The sequence below is a fragment of the Perca fluviatilis genome, chromosome 12, assembly GCF_010015445.1.
Source record: "Perca fluviatilis chromosome 12, GENO_Pfluv_1.0, whole genome shotgun sequence".
Lineage (NCBI taxonomy): Eukaryota > Metazoa > Chordata > Actinopteri > Perciformes > Percidae > Perca > Perca fluviatilis.
Genome location: NC_053123.1, coordinates 9441119 through 9461237, shown reverse-complemented (window position 1 = coordinate 9461237; position 20119 = coordinate 9441119). Strand labels below are relative to the sequence as shown.

At 40.9% G+C, this 20119-nt stretch overlaps 1 protein-coding gene across 4 annotated transcripts in view; it reads left to right on the top strand.

Moving 5' to 3' along the window:
* The window catches only part of LOC120569925 (neuropilin-2-like), a 98311-nt gene that overhangs the window by 13602 nt on the left and 64590 nt on the right, over nucleotides 1-20119 (top strand). For all 4 annotated transcript variants that reach the window (XM_039818128.1, XM_039818126.1, XM_039818127.1 and 1 more), the window contains exons 2-3: nucleotides 328-508; nucleotides 13674-13855. In XM_039818128.1, the coding sequence (XP_039674062.1) occupies nucleotides 328-508; nucleotides 13674-13855 (363 nt within the window). The remainder of the gene's footprint in view (nucleotides 1-327; nucleotides 509-13673; nucleotides 13856-20119) is intronic.

Here is a 20119-nt window from a genome sequence, read left to right as displayed (position 1 = left end):
ATTCATTCAGCTTTCCTCCTATAGTTCCCTCAAAAGTCTCCCTTCATATTCTCTCATTCTTTTCGCTTAGCTATTTTATAACTTTGGGAAACAGTAATCAATTACCTTTGTTCAATGTGTGAACTAATGTATTAACCTATGGGAAAATATTACATATACTCAATGATTTTATCAAAGCATTTTTTTTACATGTACAGGCATATTTCCATATATTACACAACATGATTTAGTGGATCAAAGCCACAGAAAATAAACATGTTCCTGCAGCCACTCGACCTAACTTGCATGTATGATGATTTCCCTTTCTATCTCTCTCTCCCCATCCAGCTTCTGAGCCATGCGGTGGCTATTTAGATGCCAGCGATGCCGGCTACATCACCACCCCCGGCTACCCACTGGAGTACCCACCTCACCAGAACTGTCGCTGGGTCATCACAGCCCCCGAGCCCTCACAACGCATCGTCCTTAACTTCAACCCACACTTTGAGATCGAGAAACTGGACTGCAGGTAAAGATATGATGGATGGATGGATGGATATATTGGATTGGCTTGGATTGGATTAGGTGGATGGATGGATGGATGGATGGATGGATGCATGGATGGATGGATGGATGGATGGATGGATGGATGGATATATTGGATTGGGTGGATGGATGGATGGATGGATGGATGGATGGATTTTAAAGTCATGGGATGGGCGGCAAACAAAGGGATTTGTAGGAAAAAAGTTAAATAGAGTAAGTTAAGAAATGGGAAGATTGAGATAACTTGAGAGGTTAGATTGCAACTAAGGAAGGATTGGACACTAGGAGAGTTTTGACTACAATAACTAAACACTTTTCTCTTACTGTCTCTTTGGAGTTTCTGACTCCACCAGCCTGTCTCTGTGTGAGAGTTGGTGTATTTGGTGTTGATGTATTTGGTGAACTTCAGCCCACTCTCCTTCTGTTTCTCTGGCTTCAGCCATCCCATAATATTCACTTTGGGACCTCCCTCAGTCCCCTGTCTCTAATTATCAAAGTCTAATTACAACACATGTACTGTTCCAGGATGGTTTTCACACATCGGAAGATTTAACACAAATTAGAGGATTTGGTGTCCATCATTGTTTTGGGCTGTTTGGCTTTGGTTGCACGGTAAGACTGGAAGAGAGGCAGGCAGGTCTGCAGCATGAAATGAAAATTCGGCACACAGAGATCAAGAAAAACAAACAGGCATGCTGGGAAAACGTGTTAAAATGCTGGCAGAGAGGTATGAGACTGGTTAAGCAGTGAATCACATGTACGCTTACTGAAAGAGCGATAGACAAGCAAGACGTTTAAATAACAAAAATCTTAATAATAGTAAAATCAATTTGTATAGTTTACAAGGTACATTAAAGAGTATTATGAAAAAAAAGAGACAACAAACGGGATAAGAAGGGGCATGGAGCAAAAAAATTTAAACATTTAAGAATCATGCTATTTTTTCCCAGTAATTTAAGTTAAGTGAAGTCATCTTTATTGGAAGAGCCAAATTTACTTATAGTACAATGTCTCACTGGGCTAAGCACATTTTAAAAGCTGAAAGAAATTTTTGGAAATGTTATCAAAAAATAAATCCCCTACCCACAGATAACTTGTGAAGATGTCTGTCATTTGCCTTACCGTAAATAAAACTACTGGCCTTCCCTCATCTTCGTGGTACCATCATGACACACAGTAGAGGAGAGACCACTGGCTCTCAGCAATCTAATGGGAACTAGAGGGCCACAAACCCACTGACACAGGCAAGAGGGCAGAGACACACACGCGAGCACACACACACTTACACTTTTCCCCCCTCTCCAGTTATTTCTCTGTTCCGGTCTTTCCCCTCCAGTTATTAACATTTCTGCTGTATCAATTATAGATAGGTGAATTTCCCCACTCAGATGTACCAAAATCATTCAGACATTTCTTTGTTGGAATTGGAGCATCAATATTTCACCGGCTGGCTGTTTGTTGAAAGGTTGAAAAGGCCCGCTGTACTCCGCTCTGTTTTGCTTTACTTTCGCACTGTGCTGTGGAAATGGAAAACATACTTCTCTGTCTCCCTGTCCTCGTCATTTTTCAGTTTTACTCTACAGAATCAGTTTAACAGTAATATATGCTTTTTTTTTTTTTTTTTTTTTTTCTCTCTCTCTCTCTCTATCTACCCCTCTCTTTTCCTCTCCATCTTTCTGTTTTCCCATCTCCCCTCCACTCCCCCTGCTCCTCTTTCCTCTTTCTCTTTCAATTTCGTACATCCATTTAAAGTCCAGTAGTTTCCCAGGAGGAGGAAATCAGCTTGAACTGCTAGAAACAACAGGCTCTGATTTATTTATTATGCTATACACATAAAGTGTGTGTGTATTTGTAGTTGTTCTTAGACTTTTGGTATGTGTCTAAACATTTTCTTGGTTTCACTTTGTTTCAAGTTACACTATTCGAGAAGTAATTGTTAAAACATGCAAGTAAGAGTGAGATATTTGCAGTGTTGGTGGTAACATCTCAAGTCGAAATAGGCTGTCCTACAGCGCAGAGCTATTTAAGTCTACACGGGCCCAGCGCCTGGAGTGTGTGTCTGTTTGTGTGTGTGTGTGTGTGTGTCTGTGTGTTTGTGTCTATGTGTGTGTATGTGTGTGTGTGCAGGGGTAGGCTGAAATTGAGCTGTTAGGTTCAGAGGGCAAAGAGACCAAGGAGTCGAAGCAGAGGGTGTGTGTGTAAGTCTGTGGGGGGTAGACGTATGTGGTCACCCAGTGATTGTCAGCAACAACCCTGACACACATACCAGTGTCTTTGTCATGTCTCTGTCTCCGTTTCTGGATGTCAAACGTCTCATTTGCCACTCTTTTTCTCTCTGTCTCTTACTTTGTATTTAAAAAAAATTCTCAAATTATCAGATTCATTGAATAAGGTCATAAGAACATTATCCAAACTGCTGTTAATTCTCAGTTTACTGAGAGGAGAACACACACACACACACACACACACACACTCAGCACTTTTCTTGTTGAGATAAGGCAGTCATCTGTGTTTATAGACAAAAACTACATTATGAACAGGCAATATGGTTCCTCCGTGTATCTGTTTATCATAAAAAGTCATCATCTGTGCCTCACGAAAACATTTATTAACACACACTTGCACAAACGCTGTTTTGAATCTGCATGCTCCGGTCAGACAAGGCTTGTTTTATTATCTCACTACGTTGAAGCAATCTAATCTATTATGGTCCTGATTGCAATTTAAGGTGGTAATCTGTAATCTATAAGGCATCACATTTTGTCAAGCACTCGGCTGGCACTGCAGGCAAAATCGATGGAGAGTTGGTCGGACAGATAGAGATGTTTTCATTGAGATTCATATACAGTAGCAATTTAAGTGCCACGTGAGACAGCTGGAGGAAATGAGGGAGATGAAAAGAACACTTGTACCCCCGCTAAGATCAGTATAGCCATGGCCAATCATGACTCACCATGACTTACCATTTCCCTTCACATGACAGGCACTATGTTACCACATTAGTCCATCACTGGTGGCAGGTTTCGGTTATCACCCAACAGCTGCATCTGTACTGTTTGTGTGTTTCAGGGCTGAGTAGATCAAAATGTACAAGAAGGACCAGCCCTGTTTCCTAAAAATGACTTTCTCATACAGCTAAACTGCATTCTCAGTTACGTTTCGAGGGAAATGTGTCCCGGATTAGGATTTTTTTTTTTTTATCGTATCTCTTTTTATCGTATCGACTTCTAATCAAAGTCTGCGTAGGGAGGAGGTTGGGGTGAATGGATGGGTCAAACAAACACAGGGACCTTCACCCAGGAGACTGCTGTTAAAAGTAATTTTAATTTATGTACATGATTTACCTACTTAATTTAGTTCACGCCTATGTAACCTTAACCTTACATATGTAACTTAAGATACGTAACAAACTTAGGCTACTTATTTGAACCCAAACCAAGATATTTTCCTAAACCTAACCAAGTTGTTTTAATTCACATTTACCACGTGTTTAAACTGACTGTCGCTGGTATGAGGATGTGTTAAAACAGGATGTGTTCCCTCAAATGCTGTTTAGTTGTATGGGAACATATTTTTTAGGAGACATAGTTAGAAAGACTGGTACACAAACAGAGGAGACTATGTCTGTCTGTGCCGTTTCAGTTGATGAAAGTTCTCAGGTGTGCAACTGTCAAAGAAATGTCTTTTATTTAATCTGAAAAAGCCTTATGTGACTTTTTTTAGTTAACACATCTTAGCCTCTACTCAGTGTGCTCTGAGGAGAACTACGTCAGAGAGTGTATAGTGTTTCCACTGTAAAGTCTCTCACTTCAACAACTCTTTCTGCAGTTATTTTCAACCCTCACTTCCACTCTATCACTGTAAGCATGAGGCTTAGTCAGCAACTTGAAGGAATAGTTTGACATTTTGGGAAATACATTTATTTGCATTTTTTTTTTTTTTCCAAGAGTTAGATGAGAAGATTGATACCACTGTCATGGTATCGATCTTCTCCTCTAACTCTTGGCAGGAAAGCAAATAAGTGTATTACCAAAAATGTCAAACTATTGCTTTAACCTTGCAAATAGCAGTCATCAACATTTCAAACTCAGGTCTCTACACAGCAACAACTCCTCTTGGAGTTGTTCAAGAATGTATTGGAGAGAAAAGCCCCACTTTTAAATGATGAATATTTATGATGCAAAATCATCTTGTCCATGTGGCAACTGGCAACATAGTTGAGGTCAAAGAACTGCTACAAAATCATTTTTTAAAGTGTGCAGTATGCAGCCTTTTGCAACAGCGGTTTGTTGTGCGCTTCACATTTTCCTCTTAGCTCACTGCACTGCCCTGTCTGAGAAAGCAAGATCTCTATTTGGAGTGTTTGGAAAGAACACACACACACACACACACACACACACACACACACACACACACACACACACACACACACACACACACACACACACACACACACACACACACACACACACACAGCTGCTTAGAGAAAAGTGCAGTGTCAGGGTCCGTTGAGGGAAGGCTCAAATCATCCTGACAGCTACCTCTCTCTCTCTCTCTCTCCCTCCCTCTCCTCTCCCCTACATTCATCTCACCCTTCCTCACCTCTCCCGCCCCCTCACCACTGCCCAATGGACCCCATCTATCATCTTTCATCTGCTCTTGTGCCTTCCTCTGTCCCACCTCCTTTTCCCTCCGCCTCCCTGCATGCCTCTTTCTTTATCACCTCTCCTCTCCTCCTGCCGTCCTCTTATTCAACCTCTCCTTCCATCTAATGTCTCCCCCTATTTCCTTCCCTTCCCTCCTTCGCATCTCCTCACCTTCATCCTTCCGCAGCGTGCCAATCTTTTATAGGCCAAATCGTTATTCAGCATCGCATATGAGAAAACACAGGCAGAGATCCAAATGCCACACTCTCTGTCTCTCTTCCTCTCTTATTTTCTCATCTCCCTCCTTCTCCCCTTGTCTCTTCTCTCTTTATCATTTATAGACTTTCCTTTCCTCAGCCTATATCTGTCTTCATCCTCTTTTATCCTCCAGCCTCTGTCTATCCATCACTTAAATCCCCTTTCTATATGTCTGTCTCTTATTCTCATCCTCTTCTCGTTCTCCACCCTCTCCACTCTTCCTTTACCTCATATCACACCCATGTCAGATGCTGTCTTTAATATTGATATGAGAGAAAACACACACACACACACACACACACACACACACACACACACACACACACACACACACACACACACACACACAGACAGACAATATAGTACATATAAGGATCACATACACTTGCATAAACATGAGACAAATACAAATACACACAGAGGTGCGAGCATTTTTTGGGCCCTCAAAAAACTCATATAAAGTTAAAACGCACAACAAGCGGATAGGCACGTAGGCAGTTTCACGTTTATGTGGCTCACACAATAAGTGTGGAGTAAAGCAATAAGTTAAGAAGTGATTTATATGACAGAGAAGCTGGAGTCAACGATAATGGTTTCACTAATGATTTAGACCTTGTCTTTGTACTCTGCCTCAATCAATCATTTAACATCATGCTGGGTCAATTTTCTATCCTCCTCTTTTCCTCTCCTCTTCTCTCAGTAATGCGCGTTTGCACAAGTATCAAGTGTAATCTTAACCAACTGTTTTACTATGAAGCTTGTAAAACATACTGAACATGCATTGCGATAGAAATCTTGGAATATTTGAATGCACACATACAGACACACCTTACAGGCAGGCAGAAGTCCTGAGCACATGAGAGAAGAGCAAAAGGTAGAGTGATGTGATGCGACAATGTCCTTAGGGCATAAGGGCAAAAAGAGAAAGTTTGGGGGGAGGAGAGGGGAGATGAAGATACTTTATATACAGACAGAGTAAAAGAGTGGAACAGCATTCGGTGTGACAGTGGATGTTCAGTTACCAGCTGTGGGCATTTAGCAGCTGCTTGCATGTTTGAATTAACATCACAGTGAATATACCAGCAGGAGAGCCATGCATCCAGACAAGCATCCCAGCACTAAGCTGAAACACAATGTTATTAGAAAGCTACACAGAGAGGAGGGAAGAGAACACCTTGGGACCCAGATGGTACAACACAGTTTAGGTTTATGATAAATCAAAATCAAACTTTTAGACACATTACATAGATGCCTAAATATAGATGCGAACCATGTTTTTTCCTCCTACAGTAGTGATTGCATTGCCTCATTTGTTGCAAGGAGAGGCATCATGCTGTTGAAACATAGTAACGGAACTTAGGGTTAGTAAAACATCAGGTACTGGCTTAGAATGAGTCACGTAAAACTACCAAAATACGGAAATAACATGACAGCATGGACGTCATTGCGTAACTGACTAAGGTCCCTAAAACTCATAGGTAAGACTTGGTTAATTTCTAAATGCCAGTTGACTTTTACTTTCACATGGGACACAAACTCCGTTCTCCTGAGTGAAAGTCCTGTATTTGTTTTGACTATCAGAATTTGTCTATCAGAATATAGACACAGCACTGGGCTGGGTCCAAAATCATTTGCCCATTTACTCATTTGCCACTTTCTGTCTGTTAGACCCTCAATAGTTTACTAAATAGTGAGGAGTAAATTAAGATTTTTTACTCTGAGCCTAATCATTATCATTTTGCGTAGCACACCGGCAACCTTCACATTATTAAAATACGGCGTATTGCATTCTTGGGTTGTTAGCAGAGCGGAGAGTGTATACCATGGGCCCTACTTAAGAAAAAGGGAGTGACTCAGGACAGAACACTGGGGTTACAGAAAAATGTCTGAAATTTGAAGATTTGTTTAGCTCCAAGGGGGTGATTTCAGAAAATCCTCTCTCTCTCTCTCACACACACACACACACACACACACACACACACACACACACACACACACACACACACACACACACACACACACACACACAGACAGGTAATGATGATAATATCAGTAGTCTAATTTACAGACACTCCCTGCGGCCCTGAAGGTCTGCCTGATCAATGTCTGTTACTGTAATGAATGTGTGTGTGTGTGTGTGTGTGTGTGTGTGTTTGTGTGTCTTTGAAGGACTGACCCTGATCAATGTGTGTTAAAGCCATAATGGGGAGTCGATTGGTTGTGCTGTACTGCTGGACACACACACTCTCTTACACACACACACACACACACAAACACACACTGACCATCTGTAGTAATAGGCCTATTACTTGATTACAGTGAAGTCAGTCATCTTCCTCACTCTCTATTAACTGCTCCAGTGACAGACTGACTGCGCCTTTTTTGCTCTACGCAGGTATATGAATGTACTATATTTGCCAAGGGCGAGTGTGTGGGTCATACTCATAAACCTGAACTAATGCACACCAAATTAAAACACACATTTTTAGTGATGCAGGGCACCCATTGTCTTATCCACAGGTCCATGCCGGTCCATGTTACTATAATTCAGATACGGTTGATCACAATGGGCAATAACGAAAATCAGTGCATTTTGCGTTGCGTCATTCGGAAAGGAAGGAAAAAGTATGTATGTAGAGTCATAATTTACTGTTTCAGTTCCTCTAAGGAATGTTTGTTTGGGGCCACACATGATTTAACTTCTCTGTCAGAGAAATGTCCTTGAGCAGATAGAAAAGTTGAAAAAAACAATACCAAATAAAAACATAATAATGAATAAAATTGAAATTTGGACCAATTAATTATCTATGACAGTAATGTTTCAATGGACTGACTTTCATTCTCTTTTTACAACATGACACAAATTACTACAAGTCTGGCCTGTTTCAACCTCTTTTTAGTGTGTGTGTGTGTGTGTGTGTGTGTGCGTGTGTGTGTGCGTGTGTCTGCAGACGCTCTGTCTACTGCTAAGGGCACCCCTGATGTTTGAAATAAATGTGCAGGTGTAAGAACACAACTCCTGACCTAAAGAGAGAGAGAGAGAGAGAGAGAGAGAGAGAGAGAGAGAGAGAGATGGAACGTGTGAAAGGCAATTAAGAACAAGGCAGAAGAGAGGAGGAGGAGGGAGGAGGGGAGGAAGTGCATCTGTATCCAAACCTTTTCCTTGGTTCATGTCAGACTCGCTTTGGAGAGCTTTCTCGCTCATGAAACACCCCTGCCCCGAAAACACACACACACACACACACACACACACACACACACACACACACACACACACACACACACACACACACACACACACACACACACACACACACACACACACACACACACACACACACACACAAACAAGCACACATGGATATCTCATAAGCTCAATTGTTTTATTCAGCTTTAAGTCTACTCCCTCAATCTGTGCTTACAATCCATAACAAATGTGTGTCCTTCTTTGCAGCTGTAACCTCCCGTGTTACACATATTGGAACCAACATTTGTTTTTTCATCATTTCCTTCATGTAAGCAAGGGAAAAAAAACATATTGTACACTCCTTGTTAACGAGGGAATTTCGGGAAAAGGGTGGGAGAAACAAATTCACACTTCTTGTCATTTCCTATGGCAAGACTCCGAAAACCACTGATTGGCTATGGGGGAGAGGAGAGATGATGGGATTAAACAGTTTGTTGAAGCTGTGTACCTCCCACACAGAGACAGATTAGAGGAAACCTCAAACCCTCCCATAGATCCATCTGAGTGCATGGCCACAGGCTCTGCGTGTGTGCATCAGTGTGTTTGTGTGTGAGACAGAAAGTTTGCGTGTTTGTGCAGGTCTTTTGCGTATGTGTGTGTGTGTGTCTGTGTGTGCTGACTTGGAAGTAGCTGTGTATGTCTTTCAGGCACAGAGCTGTAGGGAGGGAGGAAGGGATGGAGGGACACCTGTCACTGTCTGTCTGAGGGGAGGAGTTGGCAGGGTGAATGCAGTGTCATGTTCTTTCTCTCTGACTCTGTCCACACTGTGCCGGCTTGATTTTAAATCTTTTTCTCATTGTTTTGCCACACCTGAAAATAAAGCTTTTTTAGACAGCCTAGATGAATCTGAAAAATGGAAAATGATTATGTAAGGCTGCTCAGACACGGTTAGTCAGAGGCTATGAAAAGTAATGCACTGTAATTCATATAGTATGTAATGCACTGTAATACATAATATCATTTAATGCACTGTAATACATATAGTATGTAATGCACTGTAATACATACTGTATGTATTCCACGTATTTCCAGTCACCTTTTGTAGGCTAAACTTAACTGTAACGACCGCTAACCTTAGCTGTCACATGACCGGTCGGCTGCTTTTGCATACATTTTCGCACAATAGCCTATCATACAAACCCGTTCATGAGAATGCGTTGAAAGTTAAGTAGTGAACTTTCTGCCGGCTCTATCCCACTCTATGATCACTCTCTTCTACTCTCTGTCAACATAGCCAATCACACGGTACATCTGTTGTTGTTATTACCCAGTTTGGCTCTATTAAAGTTCAGTAAAGGTAATAATGGAGAGCAGGAGGGGACAAAATGGATTTAATCAGCTTAACAAGGTAACTGGGCTGTCTGTCCCACTCCTCACTAGATGTTAGCTGTGATACACAATCTTATTGGTTTTCAAAAGGAATAGGATAAAGAAGAAGAGATGCCATTTTCCCATGTTCATTTTTCAGAACCCAACCTGAAAATGTAGGTGTATCTACAGTATGTAGCTATCTATCTATCTCATTCTTCATCTTCACTCTCAGCGTTTTTAATAACGGGTCGTTTTAAATTCAAATATTCACAAATTTTAATATCGTCTTTGTCCCCCCATCTCTGCCTCCTCTGTCTCACCCACGCATTGGCTCTTGGCCACTGGTTATACGCCTGACAGCACATTACAGAAAGCAAGAAAGGAAAAGGGGACAGAAAAAGATGAAGAAAGAAAAATGATGGAGTCAAAGAATGATCAAAAAAAAAGATAGCGTTGAAAAGTGAAACAGTGAAAAGTAATTAGTGAAAGAGTGAGCCAGGAAAAGGAAGGAAAAGAGATCTTGTCAGGATACGAGTAACCGTTAAACAAAGTTGTCATTTCACAAAAGAGGAGGAGGAAACTGTCACTGGGATGAGGCGTTCTCTTGGGAAAATATGACAGGAACTGCAACACGTACACACACATGCACACACACACACACACACATACACACACAGATGCACACACACACATGCTCACTGTGCAGTGACAGCTTGCGTCATAACTGGGGTGTTAGTTCCACGCAAAGCAGACACAAAGCATGATGGAAGAGTGGGAAGTGTATGACCCTTATGTCAGGAGCTTGCTCACCTGTCAGAAAAACACACACACACGCACTTGGGCACACGCACACACACACACACACACACACACACACACACACACACACACACACACACACACACACACACACACACACACACACACAAGTCTGTATTACTATCTTTGTGGGGACATATCATTGACATAATGCATTCCCTAGCCCCTTACCCTAACCTTAACCATCCCAACTGAATGCCTAACCTTAACCCTTACCCTCACCCTAACCATAACCTAATTCTAACCCTAATCCTAAAACCAAGTCTTAACCCTCAAAAAACGCCCTTTAAACTCGTGGGGTCCAGCATTTTGGTCCCCACGAGGCTGTCCCCCCAACCCCCAAAGTATACTGTAGTCCCCGGTTGTTGGACCCAACGAATATAGTAAAACAGGTACACACACACACACACACACACACACACACACACCCTGACACTTAACCATAACAGATAAGATCTTTATTGTGTATAGACACAAAAGAGTGTGTGTGTGTGTGTGTGTGTGTGTGTGTGTGTGTGTGTGTGTGTGTGTGTGTGTGTGTGTGTGTGTGTGTGTGTGTGTGTGTGTGTGTGTGTGTGTGTGTGCGTGTGCCCAAGTGTGTGTTTTGACTTCTGGGATCGGGAATCATAGTCCGCATACCTGTATGCTAACAAATAGTGAAAAGATTAACACCCCTTTTTATATTTGTGTATCGTAACTGTAGCAGTAGCAACAAACCACCATGTGTGGTAGTTCCCTCTGACCACAGACTTCCCATGGTACATGAAACTTGCTGTCATAGGTTGAGCCACCGGGAGCCCTTCTGTGGCTGGTTCATTGTATTTATATAAAAATAAATCAATGTTGTACTTAAAGCATACCGCTTAAACTGTATGGAACTGACAAGACACTTTGGGTTCTTTGAGGTCGAGGCATGTTCATTTGATTACTTTAGAGAAATGTAGAAAGCCTCAATATCGGAGCAATTAGAGGCACTGCAGTCAGAACTGATCGATATGATGTGCAAATAAAGTCCGGCCATAAGAGAAACCCTAATTGAAATTTAATTCTCTGAACTCGAACTTTATGTCTTCATTCATGTCAAGTTGCTCAAGGAATTTCTTTCCAGGAAGCTATTTTAGAGCCAGGCAGGTGTGTCTTTGGTATCCAGACAAAGAGGCAACACTCCTGCTGTGGGTCTGAGACGGGACATTTGTGGTCAGAACACATGAAAGAAATGGGAATGAAAATACATTTCAAGTCAGAACCTTTCCTACAAATGGTCCTAGGCAACCTTTCTGTCTTTCTGTTTGTATTTGGCTTTTTGTGTGCAAGAAAACTACTATAAACAAGTTGCAGCACTTGATGTGATGTGACAGAAAAATTGTCACTTTAATGTCAGTTGTTGATATTCCCATAAGCATGTAAGCTAAGATAAGCTAAGATAAGCCTTTATTGTCTCCTTTAGGAGAAATTCGTCTTGGGCATTCGAGAGAAACAAATGGCGTTTCTCTCGCGTGTTTAGTCTTTGTGTACTGATGCATCCTTGTTAATTATAATCCATCTATTTCTTCATTCAGTACCAACATGTTTATTTAGGCTATTTCAGTACAGTCCTTCTATAATAGTCAGTAAAAAATTGAGATATTTCTAAGAAAAGAAGAAGGGGAATTCTGAAGTGACCTAAATCCACTGTAAAAAGTGGAAAATGTGAATTTCTCTGAGAGCGGAAAGCCTCCAGGCTGACTTACAAACATTATTGAATAAGACCCGGGCAAAGATGTAAACTAGAGTAATTTGTTCCACAATAATCCTTTTCTAGCATCAAAGGCTGTAGGGTGCATTCGTAGTTCAAAAAGCTCTCACACTCTGACTTTGACACAAGTGTAACATAAAGGACAAGTCACGTGTGGCACATTTTCTTGTTTATATCTACTTTCTTGCACAATAACACAAAACTTGTTTGGCTATCATTTCTTCTGAAAGCATTACATTGCATGGAAACTGGTAATTCACTTCAAGAATAAGTAGAAAATAAAATAAGTAGAAAATTAATCAAATTAGCTTGCGTTTGGGAATCAGTTTTATTTTGAATTTGAATTTATTCATCTTAATCTAAAAACAAGCTGAAAGGGAGCACACATTCTTACATTAACACTTTACTTTTGTTTATATTATAATATAGTTATAATCCATAAAATGGTGCTCTATAGGCCATAAAGCCCATAGCAGTTGGAGTATACACTCACTTATTGAGTGTATACTTATGGAATAAAAAAAAAAGGTTTTGATTTCTATTTTGCCTTATGCAGGTGGTTCTTTTCCTCCTCCACCATCTGTGAACTGCCAGTGTCTCGTGCTGCATTCATTTGAATTGTAAACACCTCTGCTTCTGCTAATAGTAACTGCTTTCAGAATAAGTCCCTCTAGCCACTGATAGATGCAAACAATTTGCTCATTGCTTCCGTTTTGTAGCCAAAGCCGATGTGATGCCTGCCAGATGAAAAAACAAATGAAGAAAAAAGAAACTAATAACATCAGAGGCAAAGCAGCTTGGAAGGCTTTAACAATATCCTCTTCCTCAAATTAAAGTCTTGTCACCCGTCTTCCACAAACACCTCATCAATACATTAATTAAATGTCTGTACATCAAGCATGTACAATAGTAGATATTTAGCACTGTAGGTTATTAATGCCCCTGTGGATTTGCATTTCACTGAAAGTGATATTTACTTTCACTGTTTCCACGAGCTGCAAATCTCAGGATAGTAATAAGTAGCGTAGTTTTTTGTTAACCACAATATATATATGTATGCGTGTATTTATGTATGTATGTATGTATGTGGGAGGGAAGGTATTTAATGATATTTGTTTGATGTTTTCTGCAGGTATGACTACGTAGAGATCCATGATGGGAACTCGGAGACGGCTGACCTACTGGGGAAGCACTGCAGCAACATCGCCCCTGCACCAATCATATCGTCAGGGCCCTCACTCCACATCAAGTTCGTATCGGACTACGCCCACCAGGGGGCGGGCTTCTCGCTGCGCTACGAGATCTTCAAAACCGGTCAGTGGATGCTACTGTTACTTTTGATACAGACAAGGTAATAGAAGCAGGGTAGTTAGGCATAGTTTACCTTTTTAAATTATAGTCAACTCCCAAAGTTCCTATATGATAATAAATACTGAACTGTATATCTTGCGGGAAATGTGTGTCAAATCAGGAGTACATGTTAGATTTTTAATAGTGGTGCAGCCGAAAGAAGGCATTTTGGGTTTTGATATTTCACTCAACATAGAGATAATGACGCAGTGAAACTGGCAGACACAGATAAACATGTGTGCAGAATATTGTTATTTATTTCTTTATTTGTATTACATAGACAGACAGTAGAAAATTGACAGAAAATAAGAAAAAGTCAGACTTGAACAGGGAATGCTGTGATGGTCAGCGTCTTAAACCTTCCGACTCCAAGATGCCCCAGTACAGTATGTGACATTGTTATATAGATACTTTACCTGAAGTCTATATTTTGAGAAAGAGGGACATTATCCCTGTAAATGACCCTCACACATGGAAAGACTTAACAAAAGTGAACAGGATTTTAGAAGGATTGCACCTTTACAAAGGCTATTAGTAACTGTATTACAAGCTACTTATAGAGGACTCAACATGCTTCATTAGGTGACCAAGCCTCGTTTATCTCCCTGGTGTGGGAGAGAAAGAGACGAGAGACACAGCAGAGGACCCTTGAGAGCCCTTTAGACTGTCCAGGCGAGACATCTCTCCCCTTCATGGCACTTTGTGTGTGTGTGTGTGTGTGTGTGTGTGTGTGTGTGTGTGTGTGTGTGTGCATGTGTGTGTGTGTGTCTGACATGGCTCCCCTTCACGCTGCCATGGGTCAGCCAAAGCGAGACCAATTGAGATCAAGGGCAAGTGAGACAGAGGGGCGCATAGTGTCGGCCCCACAGCCATCTTGTCCCGTTCCCCCTGAAAGCATTCCACACATGCCCCCTTAATTGAGTCCTGAGCCCTGTTCCCCTGAGACACACACACACACACACACATGCACAGAGGGCTGAGGTTACTAACACAACACGTGCGGTTGTCGTGTTTCTCACTTGCTGGCACTAGCCTGTTGGGATTTCTTGTGTGTGTGTGTGTGTGTGTGTGTGTGTGTGTGTGTGTGTGTGGGTGTGTTTTGTGCCTGACACAGTCCACCTGATGGACTTTAAAACAACAAGGGTGTCAGTGTTAACACCCGAGCACCCTAGGGAGAAACAGAGAGAGACACAAACACTGAGAGAGGTTTGTGAATAAATAAATTGATTACCAAAAATAAAAACATAAAACATTATTATAGTAGGTTCATGGAAAGCATTAAGATGAAGTCTATGTTTGCGGTTGCTGTAATAGAAACAATAGTTAGTAATTCATCGTCAACATTCAGTTCACAATTTCAGTACGTTACTATTGTTTATGAAAAGAGTGAATAAAGTTATGTCACATGTAAAAAGTTTAGGAACAAAGCAAAACATTTTTCTTTTTCTCTCACAATAGAGATTATAAAAAAGGTATTGTAAATCCAAGGGTGGTACAATTTCCTTCCCAAATAAGAGCATGCAGTCCTTGAGATTAAAACATGAAAGCAGCCATTGTTGGAGTTCAAATGATTTCACATGACCACATCGGCAGGATGACATCATTTGCCTTCCATAACTGTTACAAATCACTGTTGCATATCTGTTTTATGATGTGACATTATTCTGGTTAAAGTGTGGTTAGCTTTAGGAAAACATCATGGTTTGGGTTAAAATAAGTACTTAGTTAAAGGATCTTCGAGATAGTAACTTTGAGGTTACAGAACAATCGTAGTCATTTTCAAAAGAAACCCACGTTGTCTGTTGCTATGGAACTGGAAACCGACAGCGGTCTTCGTTTGAAGTCGTTGAAGTCTGATGTTTTGTTCCATATCCGACTTCTGCTAGAGGCTGCTGTAGGAATTTGGGGGGCATATGCTGAAACGACGATTCTCTAGGTTTTTTTTCTTTCGGTTGGATGGTCTCTATTTAGAGGTAATCCTACCCAGTTTACCATCAACTACAGACATGATCTCTGTTTGTATTGACAGCTGCTTCGATTGATAAGTTATACATTAGCATATACTGGACTTCCTCAGTTTGTCTGTGTAACTTTGTGTGTGTGGTTGTCTGTAGATGTGTATTTCTGTGCCCAGCCTTCCCTGGCAGTAATAATGGAGCCGTTTGGAACACTCAAGCTGTTGTCATACTGCTAACAAGATCTTGTTATCCTGGAAGGTGCAGCAGAACGTCTGGTTACGTGGGTGACTAGATTTTGTGTGTCAGGGTGTATGTGTGTGTGTTATACATACTGTATAGCCTCACAGTAAACTGTCTAAATATGTATCTGTCTGTGCTACCCCTGCACATTCTGTTCTGTTCAACCTGCAAAGTCTCTCGTGTATTTCCCCGTCCTCCACTTGCTGGCAAATATACTCTCACTACTTTAAATATGGGGAAAAAACAAGGATAGAGTCACTTGTAGAGAAGAGGTTTCAAGTACAGCTGTACTTTTTGTGGTATAATCTTTTTTTGTTAATTAAACCTTTTCATCAACTTTTTCAAAGTTCATTATTTCAGCTCTTTGTATTTATTGTTTAATTAGAAATTATCAGTTTCTTTTTGAAAATGAAAAAAATGTCTAAGAAAATACAATTTGGGCCGCAAACAGTAGTTTAAATTAATTTGTATAATCACTTTGTGGGACTCATTTGACTTTTCTCCATATTTTTCTCTTAAATCCCTGTTACAGGAAGTATTTTTTGGGACAGGAAACAAACGTTTGTATGTATAATGTGTGGGGAAATTATTTTAAACCAAGATGCTCTTTTTTAACAAACCCGGTGATTTTCTTTATTAGAATCCTTTAAATCTAAAACGAGTAGTCTTGTTCCATTTTACTAGCGTTGGTAATGGTTTTGCTTTTCTCCTCATGATTCCTTCATCCTTTGTCGGAGTATTTAGGGGGCGGGGGTCTACTTGGGTGAGTGTTTTGGAATGATGAAAGGGTGTGTGTGTGTGTGTGTGTGTGTTGGAGGAGATTGTCGCCCACGCTCTGGGTGTCCTAATTACTGGACCCCTCAAAGATTAACAGTCTAATCAGTCTGGAAAACGGGCACACATACACATATACAGAAAACCATTTACCATGGAAAACATGTACCTACAACACAAAACCAATAATGTGTTTTTGTCCATTTTACAGTCACATTTGCAGAACATATAGTACACACATATAGAGCTTGTAAATATGGACATATAATGCATTGATACTAAGATACACACAAACAAAGACATGTGCGTGCTAGTAACAGACATCAAATCTTAGGACTTGGACTAACTAAAAAATACTAATAATAACACAAAGAATCACATAAACATGCCACACTTGTTTTTGTTTACAGCTCTATCACTATGGCTACTGTAGTAAAATTCCAGCCAATAGGAACACAGCCACTAGAATGTGGCAACCAATCAAAATTCACTGGCTAGGCACTGTGCCCCCAGCTGTTATTGTGACCCAGAACTCTCCAGACACACACACACACATATGAATGCACTGATGCTGACTGGACGGTTACTCACAAATGCAGGGCAGCTTGCATGACTGCACGCAAATGTTAACTCCCTTACACACACGCACACGCACACATATTATCTATTTTTGTCACTTAGGAGGACATTTCATCGACTTTCAGTTATTCCCTGGACACTTATCCTAACCTTAACCACAACCTTAAACATCTAACCTTAACCAAAAACCAAATCGTAACCTTATTTTGACAGTTTACCTTGTGGGGAATAGCCTTTGACCTAAATGATAAGTGAGTCTCGATATTGCAACAGATTTCTGTGAGTAACACAAACACACACAAACACACACTCCTCAGGCGGTGTAATGTGGACGCTATCGTGACAATCCTTCCAATGACTGCTGTTGTTTACATTCTATCAAATACCCTTAGGCACTTCCTCTCTGCCTCTGTCCGACTACCTATCAAGCCAGTTTATTACACCGTCTAACCAATCAGAATGCTCGCTCCACCTTCCTCTGGCTTATCATTAAGGAAAGTGGATCCAGATCTGACCCAGTGAGGAGCAAAAGGTGCTCTGCGGTAGGGCTAATGTAACAAATGCACAATAAACTTAAACCTAAATTACAAATGTAATAGTTTTCTTGGTCTGCAGTGTAGCATATTGTGCCATTTTGAAATACCTTCACTCAAACAGTGGTTTTGCTTACATCGCTGTTTATAGGATATTTTTCATTCTGCCACCTACTGATGGAGATTTTAAAATTGGTGTAATGTGATAGATGAATGCAGAATGTTTCTTTCTGTTTTCTCTTTCTCTAAGATTTGTTTAAATTGGTTTGTTTGTTTATTAATATTAGAATAAAGCAGTTTGAGTTATGGCAGAGTGTTCTGAGATATCAAACTCAAAAAGTAAATCTGAAAATGTTTCACTGATTTACATCATCAAAGCAATGCTGGTTTAGTACTTTTAGCAAATTGCATTTGGGTAGCTAAAGGGTTGGTTGTCTTGTGACAGTTTGATTTCATATATCAGCGGTAATTTGGTTGAATAGGGAGTTTATTGTGGAGGGAAATCCCTGCTGTGATTCATTGACAGAAGCTGATATGTAATGTCAGAGGAGCTTCACCAACACGAGCCTCCAACTTCAATGACACTGAGGTAGAATCTAATCACACATATGGAAAAACCAAGCTGTGGTTTTGCAGCAACCACTGAGCTGTGTGTGGGCCTGCGGTGTGTGTCTGTCTGTCAGTGTGTATGTTAATTCTCCAGTGCATGTGCGTGTGTGTGTGTGTTGGAGCTCGGAGGGAATAATTGTGGGTTTGATCCGACTAATAGCCCATTGGCATGAAAGACAGTTTGAATGAAAGTAGATGTCTGTATGACAGCTTACCAGAGACATAGACATAATCACACACACACACACACACACACACACACACACACACACACACACACACACACACACACACACACACACTGACAGACCTTGTCTTGTCTCCCTGAGATCAGTGAGCCATAAGCACCAGCGCCAGATCTACCCAGCAACACACACATGCACACACGCGCATACACACACACACACACACACACACACACACACACACACACACACACACACACACACACACACACACACACACACACACACACACACACACACACACACACACACACTTCCTTACCCCAAAGTAAAACGTGTTTTTTTCACACTCATCCAATTCAAACAGTTGGGAAGTGAGGAGAAGAATAGGAAAATGAGACAGAAGGAGGAAAGGGAACCATGGAGCTTTGGAAGATGAAAAGATGCATGGGATTAGGGTAAAAAAAGAACAGCAGGAGAGAAGAGGGTAAGAAAGATCAGAAAAGAAAAGGAGAGAAGAGGGGGAGATACACAATTTAAAAAAAGGAAGGATAAAATAAATGAGGAGAAAAGAGCGGGACATAAGTCATAGAAAACAGAGATGTACAAACAGATTTCGTACAAAGGAGACTACAAGCACTTTTGAATATTTCAAAAAAAAGTGTACTACAATCCTTTTTGGGTTTTAGTTTACTTTGAAAAATGAAAGAGAATGTGGAGAGGGGACAGACCGGACAAAGACAGGAGAAAGGAGGGCACAAGTGTTTTTGCGATGTTCATGAACATGAAGTAATGAGAAGGGTATAAAATTGCTGCCGGCAACAGAACATGTCAGGCGTTCACTCTACACACCAACCCACACGCACACACACACACACACACACACACACACACACACACACACACACACACACACACACACACACACACACACACACACACACACACACACAAATGCTCATAGTCACGCAGGCTGGTGCTATCCAGCAACTGACTATGCAGGGGGCCAGACGTAAGGGGAACCCCGTGAGAGACACTGTCTGTGTGTGCGCGAGTGTGTGTTTGCTTGTATCTGAGATCCATACATGAGGAGCAAGGTCAGGATAACAAGCAATTTAGACTGGAATGTAGGACAGAAAAACAGACAAACAGGGATATTTCAAGACAAACAGACAATATCCGTCGCACTCAAAAATAGATGGTTGCAGTGGAAAATGGATGAGGACACAGATGTATGACAGGCATTCAGCAAAGAAACCAAAATAGGGAACATGTATTTGGTGTATTGTAATTTCTGCAATTGTAAGCATACCATAAACACAAATGACTTTGATTTTGGCATGCATGTTC